At 43.0% G+C, this 9,977-nt stretch overlaps 1 protein-coding gene across 2 annotated transcripts; it reads left to right on the forward strand.

The window, feature by feature from the left end:
* The first annotated feature begins 1,248 nt into the window (after positions 1-1,248).
* LOC307202303 (uncharacterized protein) lies at positions 1,249-4,981 on the forward strand. Of its 2 annotated transcripts, none has more exons than XM_079952179.1 (3): positions 1,249-1,369; positions 3,124-3,342; positions 4,535-4,981. In XM_079952179.1, exons 1-3 carry the CDS (start codon positions 1,264-1,266, stop codon positions 4,867-4,869), a joined length of 660 nt encoding a protein of 219 aa, XP_079808305.1. In that variant the 5' UTR covers positions 1,249-1,263; the 3' UTR covers positions 4,870-4,981. The 2 variants fall into 2 exon arrangements, with proteins under 2 accessions (XP_079808305.1, XP_079808306.1); XM_079952180.1 differs by having other exon boundaries at positions 4,583-4,981.
* Positions 4,982-9,977: the final 4,996 nt, after the last annotated feature.

Below are 9,977 nucleotides of genomic sequence, written 5' to 3' on the forward strand. Positions count from 1 at the left end.
CACATTAAAAAACCAACAAAAGACATAACAAAAACATACAAAACATTTAAACAAGTATAACTTCATAATCGTATTTTCATACACCTTCTTTCCTTCGACTTCCCCATACCTCCCCATCCCTGCATCCTTGTTTTATGATTCTTTAGCAACCCTTTGGTCAATTTATCTTAATTCCCTTTCATTAAATTTCCTTTACTTTTTTAGTTACAGCTGTAATTCTCTGTTTCTTACCCCTTGACATCTTAACATTCCTCAATTTTACAACAGTTTTTAAGGTATATTTTAAATTTCTTCCAGTCCTCTTCCACTGTCTCCTTCCCCTGGTCACGGATTCTGCCCGTCATCTCAGCCAATCCCATAAAGTCCATCACCTTTGTTTGCCATTCTTCCAGAATAGGTAGTTCTTGCATCTTCCAATACTTTGCCAGTAGTATTCTTGCTGCTGTAGTAGCATACATAAAGAAAATCCTGTCCTTCTTTAACCCCAATTGGCCAACCATGCCCAAGAGAAAAGCCTCTGGTTTCTTAGGAAAGGTCCACTTAAGGACTTTCTTAATTTCATTATAGATCATTTCCCAAAAAGCTTTAATCTTCGGACAGGTCCACCAAAGGTGATAAAAAGTACCTTCAGTCTCATTACATTTCCAACATTTATTATTGGGCAAATGATAGATTTTTGCAAGCTTGACTGGGGTCATGTACCACCTATAGATCATTTTCATTATGTTTTCTTTTAAAGCATTACATGCAGTAAATTTAATACCGGTAGTCCATAACTGTTCCCAGTCAGCAAACATAATATCATGACCGATGTCTTGTGCCCATTTAATCATAGCTGATTTCACCGTTTCATCCTGTGTGTTCCATTTCAACAGCAAATTATACATTCTTGATCAGGCCTTTGACCATTTTGGTTGCCCTCCTCTGGACACGTTCCAGTTTGTCCGTGTCCTTCTTGAACTGTGGTGCCCAGAACTGGACACAGTACTCCAGGTAAGGTCTGACCAGAGCAGAATACAGTGGCACTATTGCTTCCCTTGATCTAGATGCTATACTAGATAAATAGCATTGTTATTAAATAATAACAATAGGCGAACTTCCCCATAGCTATAAGGATTGCCCACAAATCCCAATTACAATCAAGTTCCTGGAAGGACTTTCCGAGTACCTCACATAATAGCCTCTTCTTGGATTGTATGGGTGGAGCTACAGATGGGAAGCATATCTCACCAGGATGCTATATAAGCAGGCCTGGTGGCCCACATGCCATTCACACTGAATCCTAAAATGTGGGCCAAGATCTTCTTACCATTTGTGGGACTCCTTTGCGGGGCCAGCCTGCCACTGACTTCTTCCCAGGCTGATACAGGTGAGTTTGCTTCTCTTCCCTTCCTCTTTGCAGCCTTCTCAGGCATGTACCTGAAATCTGGGCATCTGGAACCACCCTTAGAAACAGAGCAATAACAACCCTTGGATTCTCTTACTCCAACTTTTCTGCTTATTTGCCAGCAGTAAAAAGGATAGACATTCCAAAGGGAGAGATCCCATGGTTCCAAAACAAATACCCTTTTATTAAGATTTGTAAGTGCCTGTTTCTGTGTGCTGCGATCTTTGTAAGTTTAGGGGACAGAAGAGACATTCTTCTGATAGGGGCAAAGAAGGCAGGGCTCTCACAAACTATGTAGCTGAAATCATTTAGCTGAGATTCCTGCATTACAGAGGGAGGTTCTATCAGGGAGGTTCTATCTATACAGGGAGCACAGCTATCATCAAGCCTTGATTGAAGAATGGTACACTCCTATCTGGGATGGTCTTCCTCTTCCACCGAGCGTGCAGCTTAGGGAGGGACGCACATGAAACATGGGGACACCTGCCTAGCCAGCCAGGTCAGTCAGATCAGCCCTGGCGATCAATGGGGTGACAGATGTCTCAGTCAGATCACCCTCTCGTCCGTCTTGAGGCGTCTCCTGGGGCTCCCAAGTTCAATTATGTATGAGACAATGTGAGCAGAACTAGGTATACACACGATGGAATATTGGGTGTGGGCTAGCACTATAAAATACGGGTTGCATTTCCATTTTGTTGCCAGCCTTTGAGTCTACTCTCTGACCTACTTACGGACTCTGATAAATCCAGAAGTTCCAGCTCTTACATAGGAAAATCAGATCTATTGGTATTCAAATCAGATTTTGAAACCCTTGTATAATTTGAGTGAGCAATATATGCATTGCAATAGTCAAAACAGATTAAGGTACATTGGGAGGATACAACATCAAGTCACGTGTAAATATAATTTGCTCTCCCGAGATAACAGGGTCACATTTCTCAAAAATAATAATTTCTGTCCAACTCAGGACCTTTATCTTAGCCCGACTGAATGTTTTTCCTTCAACTTTTGTCAAGGGCAGATTTTTATACATCTCCAGAAATGATAGACATTGTGGATGTTCTTTGTATGTGCCAGACACTGTAGAACATATCCTTTTCTACTGTCCATCTTACAACCTGCTACGCAAACTCATGCTACCTCCCCCTTTTGGGGTGGTTTAACATCACGGCACAATGAAAATATCCGATTCTATCTGTCTGACACTAACCCGGAATTAACTGCAAGGGGGGCTGAGGTTTTGTTAATAGTATCTCTTGGAGTGCTATATGGCACTATTTAGCAGGAAGAAATCCCAATGAAATTCCTCATTATATATTTTACATGGCTGTTTATTTGTATATATTTTAAATGTTTTAGGATGCCCTATATTTCTAATGCCTAGAAAAGTTTTGATGAAGTAAGTAAGTGAGCATTACAGGGGCTTGGACTAGATGAGCATTGGGGTCCCTTCCAATTCTGGAATTCTATGATTCCACAAAAAGAGAATATGCATGGGAAAGAGGGTCGGAGAGAAGGGAAATCACAGGGGTGTAGAGAAGAACAGATGGCAGACAAAAGCACGACTGGAAGGATGGAGATGAAAAGTAGAGGTTTCTAAGCTGCTGAAATCTTAAATAGTGCACTAAGCAACATAAAAACTGTAAACAATATCAGAAAAACCATATAAACAGTAATATAAGGTCATTAAAAAACCAGGAATTTCATCTGTCTGTCTATCTATTTTGTTCCCTTAGGAACAATATTGGTGTGCACTGTCAATGACTTTGTCCCAGTAGGCATGACGATTACGTGGGAGGAAGGTGGCCAATCAGATAACACCTCCAGCATCATAAGTGCAAGCACTGATAGCACAGCACACTTCAGCCTTAAACCACTAGACGATTCGGAGGAGGGCCTCATCGTCTGTCGAGTATCCCTCCCTGAGTCTGAAACAAAAGTCAATGAACCTGAAGGTAAAAATTCTCGACACAGTTGGGACTTAGTTTTCCTTTGAAAAGCACGATTTGGAAGCGGGATAATTGTTTCCTGGTTGCTTAAGATCCTCTCAAGGACTGACCATTTCAAGACTGCTTCCTCCTTAATTCAGTAATTTATTTCTGCTTTCCATTATGGCCTGTTGAGATAAGACTTTCCCCAACAGTTGCCATGATATCAGTGCTAGTATTGACGAAAGACACAACTTGAAATTGCAATCAGTCAGGTGGAGGTCTGAACAGTAATTCTCCTCTTATCTCTTATCAGTCCCTGAGTCCCAAACAAAAGTCAATGAACCTGAAGGTAAAAATTCTCGACACACTTGGGACTTAGTTTTCCTTTGAAAAGCACGGTTTGGAAGCGGGATAATTGTTTCCTGGTTGCTTAAGATCCTCTCAAGGACTGACCATTTCAAGACTGCTTCCTCCTTAATTCAGTAATTTATTTCTGCTTTCCATTATGGCCTGTTGAGATAAGACTTTCCCCAACAGTTGCCATGATATCAGTGCTAGTATTGACGAAAGACACAACTTGAAATTGCAATCAGTCAGGTGGAGGTCTGAACAGTAATTCTCCTCTTATCTCTTATCAGTCCCTGAGTCCCAAACAAAAGTCAATGAACCTGAAGGTAAAAATTATTGATACAGTTGGGACTTAGTTTTCCTTTGAAAAGCATGGTTTGGGAGCAGGATGATTGTTTCCAGGAGCAACTGTGCAGAGATGGTATCATTGGACATGGGACGTTTTTAGCTATCCTTGGTTTCAAACCCAGCCTATACACCAATACCTTCTCTGGGAAGGCTGGGATGCTTTTTGTGCTGGGCGCTTTCTTTATATATGTTGGGGGAAGGAGCTGTGTAAATATTCCTGGAATCTCCACTATCCCACCGTGTCCTCATCCAGCTCAAGGAAGCCCCATGTATGTGCCACAGATCTTCCTACTCAGGTCCACACACACAAGAACTTCAGTTAAATCCCCTTTGCTCCTTAAAGCTTTCATTAAGGATTTACACTCCTCTATCTACAGATTAAAAATGTTTGTCAGAGAATCCAGCAGAAAATAATCAGCACTAAATGGTGTCATAAATGTTGTCCATCAAGTATGTCTAAAATTAATAGCTGTTGCCTCTCCCTTTCTCTCATACTTTCCTCACCCCAAAACTTAAAAAGACAAAGGGAAGGGTCTCCATGAGAACCTCTATCGCGCCAACCATAAAGAAAGCAGCCTTCAGCGAGCACAGACAATCCTCACCGGCATGGTCATAGGGCTCAATGCAAGTGAAGTTTCTGTCCAGTGGGTGAAGAATGCCCTCCTTGAAGGTCGCCATGTGAATCCCCGAGTCTTGAAGGGCAGCATCAAGGATTCCCTCTTGGTCTTCAGCCAGGTGGTAGTCCCCTACTCTGACTGGAACAACGGCACTTCATACTCCTGTATGTTTACCCGCACAGCAGGCACCGTGGAGCCCACCCAGAGGCCTGAGGAGAAATCCCAGGGTGAAAAGTGATGCACACCCCTTTCTCAACCTATCCCAGTTTTCCCTCGCCAGCCTTTCCCAGATTCAATAATATCCATGTAATTAGGTAGCCTAAGGCTGAATAAAAGTGAGCAAACTCGCAGATATCTCTTGATGTGATCACTTGATTGAGGTGGTGGGTGGGTTCTGGAAAGAAGTAGGGAACGGATTAATCTCCCTGCAAAATTGTATTGAAGTTTGATTATTGTAGAAGCAAAGTGTGTGTAGCACATAACCATGAAGTTCACTAGAATGCTTTTGGCTAGTCACTGTCTATCCACATAACCCACCTCACCAGGGTTTTTTGAGGATAAAATGGGGAGGCAGAGTACACTGTATGCATACTCTCCAACATTCCTCATTTGAAAATAAGGAGATTTCTCACTCTCACTCCCTCCGCCATACGATCCTCCTCAGTGTCACGTTTTTTATCTGTTGCCCACTCCTGCAAAACATTTCCTATCAGATGATGGTTCAGACACTTGCCCTGGTGGCCCAGTCCACACATTTCAAGACCTCCCTAAATAGCTAATTTAGGGTGTTCTCGAAGCTACCAACATGAGTTTGACCAAACTGCGGGAGGCAGTGGAAGACACACCTGTAAAATACATGGGTATGGCCCAAAACGACTAAAAGACAGCCTCAAAGTAGAATCATACCGCCCAACCTCATTAATAAACCAAGACTACAAGATATTCACATCAATCTTGGCCAACCACCTAAAAATCTTTGTACACAAGTTAATAGCCCCAGACCAGACTGGCTTTGTCCCTGGCCGCAATATAACAGACCCCATCAGGAAACTACTGAACCTGATCGAACACAGCAAGGCAACTAAACTCCCATTGACAATTATGTCCCTAGACATCCTCAAAGCCTTTGATTGCTTAGAGTGGAAATACATATTAGCAGTACTAACTAACATGAAATTTGGCCCCAACTTCCTACAAATCCTCAAACAAATATACTCCCAAACCTCAGCAAAATGCAGAACTAACAATATGGATTCTAATACCATAGCTATCCAAAGAGGCACGAAACAAGGATGGAATATTGGGTGTGGGCTAGCACTATAAAATACTGGTTGCATTTCCATTTTGTTGCCAGCCTTTGAGTCTACTCTCTGACCTACTTACAGACTCTGATAAATCCAGAAGTTCCAGCTCTTACATAGGAAAATCAGATCTATTGGTATTCAAATCAGATTTTGAAACCCTTGTATAATTTGAGTGAGCAATATGTGTATTGCAATAGTCAAAACAGATTAAGGTACATTGGGAGGATACAACATCAAGTCACGTGTAAATATAATTTGCTCTCCCGAGATAACAGGGTCACATTTCTCAAAAATAATAATTTCTGTCCAACTCAGGACCTTTATCTTAGCCCGACTGAATGTTTTTCCTTCAACTTTTGTCAAGGGCAGATTTTTATACATCTCCAGAAATGATAGACATTGTGGATGTTCTTTGTATGTGCCAGACACTGTAGAACATATCCTTTTCTACTGTCCATTTTACAACCTGCTACGCAAACTCATGCTACCTCCCCCTTTTGGGGTGGTCTAACATCACGGCACAATGAAAATATCCGATTCTATCTGTCTGACATTAACCCGGAATTAACTGCAAGGGGGGCTGAGGTTTTGTTAATAGTATCTCTTGGAGTGCTATATGGCACTATTTAGCAGGAAGAAATCCCAATGAAATTCCTCATTATATATTTTACATGGCTGTTTATTTGTATATATTTTAAATGTTTTAGGATGCCCTATATTTCTAATGCCTAGAAAAGTTTTGATGAAGTAAGTAAGTGAGCATTACAGGGGCTTGGACTAGATGAGCATGGGGTCCCTACCAATTCTGGAATTCTATGATTCCACAAAAAGAGAATATGCATGGGAAAGAGGGTCGGAGAGAAGGAAAATCACAGGTGTGTAGAGAAGAACAGATGGCAGACAAAAGCATGACTGAAAGGATGGAGATGAAAAGTAGAGGTTTCTAAGCTGCTGAAATCTTAAATAGTGCACTAAACAACATAAAAACTGTAAAGCAATATCAGAAAAACCATATAAACAGTAATATAAAGTCATTAAAAAACCAGGAATTTCATCTGTCTGTCTATCTATTTTGTTCCCTTAGGAACAATATTGGTGTGCACTGTCAATGACTTTGTCCCAGTAGGCATGACGATTACGTGGGAGGAAGGTGGCCAATCAGATAACACCTCCAGCTGTTATTCTAAAGCAGCAATGCAGCAGCAAGCAAAGGCTCTAGCAGCTCAGTCAGCTGCTTGTGGCTGGAAAGCCAAACAGGAAGTTTGTGACTGTTGCCATGGAAACAAAGGGGCAGTCCATTCTCCTTATTGAGCACAGGATGTGAGCTCAGTGTGTGTCATATGACCTGTATAGGATGTACATGGGTGGAGTTTGGTGTTTCTCTCTGTTTGTTGAAGAGAGCAGACATCTTTTACTGTATGACTGCTGAAGACAGGAATAAAAACATGTAGATACATTTCTGTCTGAGTCTGATTCCCCTCCCTGGGGATATGCAGGGAACAGGGAGGAGGAGAAGCAGTTGGTGTGTTTTTCTCACAGCCTGAGGAAAATCGCCGGAACGGACCTCGTGTGTTTTTCCTGCCGGGAGTCGCCGGAGGGAGGTCGAAAGAATTCAGCCGGTGCCTGGAGAGATAGGCACATACCTCTGACCGAGCCTGAATTCTAACAATGGTAGCAGAGGATGGTTGCTACGATCCATGGGAGTCTGCATCAAGGAGTAGCAGAGCTACTGTATTCATCCCTCTCCATGGAAGCCTGAGATGGAGGCTGATTCTCTGCAGCTAGAAGCTGACCAGAAGAAGCTGAAAGCCAAGCTACGGAGCCCAGGTATGAGATTTTCGGGCTTAGAAGTGTGAATGCAGATGGATTAATTCTCTGCTTCATGGGAGCAACGTTTGGGAAAAACAGCTCCGAGAGAGAAGAGTCTGCATTCCAACCATTCCTGTGGTTTTTCCTGTCCAAGGAAAGGAATGTGGTTGCTTAGCAATGCAGGCCAGTTTCAAGATAAGGGCTGGAAGTCAGGCTGTGCCCAGAGAGGCAAAAACAGCTCGTGTTTAGACTAGGCCCTTACAAAGGAACTGTTGAAAGGGGACTTTCCAAGCGGCCAGTGTTAGAGCTGCCAGGTGCACAGAGTGTAAACAAGCCAGCTATTGGATTTTAGAGGCTTGTGTTTGAGAGTCAATGCAAGGACTCAAAATGGATGCCAAGAAAGGGGGGGGCTGCCTTCTCCACCCCTCTTGACCAGTGACAATTATGCATCTTGGTCTATTAAGATGAAGGCCCTGCTGCAGAATCAGAGACTGTTTGGGGTGATTGAGAACCCCATCCCTGCAGCACCAACGCGTGCTTGGGAGTCACAGGATGTGAAGGCCAGAACCGCTATAATTTTGTGCGTGTCAGACTCTCAGCTTATTCATATACAAGATTTACAGCACGCAAAAGATGTTTGGGACACGCTGAGAAGGACACATCAGAGAGATGCAGGTTCTTCAGCGTTGCTGTATTTTGAAAAGCTGACTAACCTGAGGCTTGCGCCTGATGGAGATGTTCAAGCGCACCTGACGGAAATGAAATTTCTGCGTCAGCAGATGGTTGAACGCAATTTCCGTCTGCAGGAGGAAGTGTTTTGCTTCATGGTGATCAACAGCCTGAATCGGACTTACAAAACGGTTGCCAGTCAGCTGGGGTCTCTCCCAGCAGCTGATCTAACGTCGGACAGGGTCTTAGCCGTCGTGCTGAACGAACATGACAGACTTGCCGCCCTGGAAGTCAAGGACAGGGGGAGGGAAGAACGGAGTTCAGACACCCCCACTGCTGTAGCTACTGGAGGAGACGCTGTAGCTTTGAACGTTGTCCGATGTTTCAATTGTGGGCAGACTGGGCATTTTCAGCGGTACTGCAAGAAGCCACGTCAGAACAAAGGAGCCAAGGGAAGCTCCACGAAGTCTGAGGCGTCAGGCAGAAATCATGCCAAGTCACAGGCGAAGCCTGCAAAGGCTTTGATGTCGAAAGGAACCAAGCCAGATGTGGAGAACGCTTTTGTCATTGACACTGGCTGCACATTTCACATGACCCATCGTAGGGATTTGTTTTCGTCATTTAAGAAGCAAAGCTTCGTTGTACAACAAGCCAACGGTCAAGAGCTGGAAGCCACCGGAATTGGGACTGTGTATCTTAAAAGTCTGAACTTGACTATAAACGATGTTTATTTGGTTCCAGAGTTGAAGTACAATCTGCTCAGCGTTTCGCAGATTGCCAAGAAGGGACTAAAACTGTCCTATGATGATCAACACTGCGAGATCTACAAAGATGGAGAGTTGTATCTTTCTGCCAAAGAGAAAGATGGACTGTATTTGTTGACTTTTGATCAAAGTGATTACATGGAATGTAATTCTTGTGATTCTAACATGATTTCTTTTGCAGGTGTAGCCAAGAAGAACGCCAAGCAGGTCACCTCGAGGGTCGACAAGGCATTTCAGCGGGTGTATGCTGATGTGATTGGTCCTTTAGCACCATCTAGAGGCAATGCAAAGTATTACCTAATATGTGTTGATTCTTTTACAGGTTTTGTCTGGATTTATCTTTTGGAGAGACCGAAAGAAGCCTTAGAAAGGTTTAAAGAGTTTTGTGACAAAGTTAAAAATATGCATGATGCTGACATAGATTGTCTTTGCACAGATGAGAAGCCAATTTTTCTCTTACAGGATTTCCAGAGGTTCCTGAAGAAGAAAGGGATAAGACACAAAATTGCAGCTTCCGAAGAAGCTTGGAACAGATGTGTCTGTGTTAGAGTGAACAAAGAATTGCAAAAGGGAATGCATGCGCAATTGCTTAGTTCACATCTGCCACATGAGTACTGGGCTGAGTCGCTAATGTCATATTGTTACACGTGGTTGAGAAAGGTTTCAAAAGATTTGGGATGTTCTCCTTTTGAGAAACTGTTCCACAGAAAACCTTCTGTTGCCCATTTCAAGGTTTTTGGGTCTCATGTGAGGACAGAAGCTCCAGGTGGAGTAAAGAATGCCAGAGGCATTTTTGTGGG

This window comes from Podarcis cretensis (assembly GCF_951804945.1).
Source record: "Podarcis cretensis genome assembly, chromosome: 13".
Classification (NCBI taxonomy): domain Eukaryota; kingdom Metazoa; phylum Chordata; class Lepidosauria; order Squamata; family Lacertidae; genus Podarcis; species Podarcis cretensis.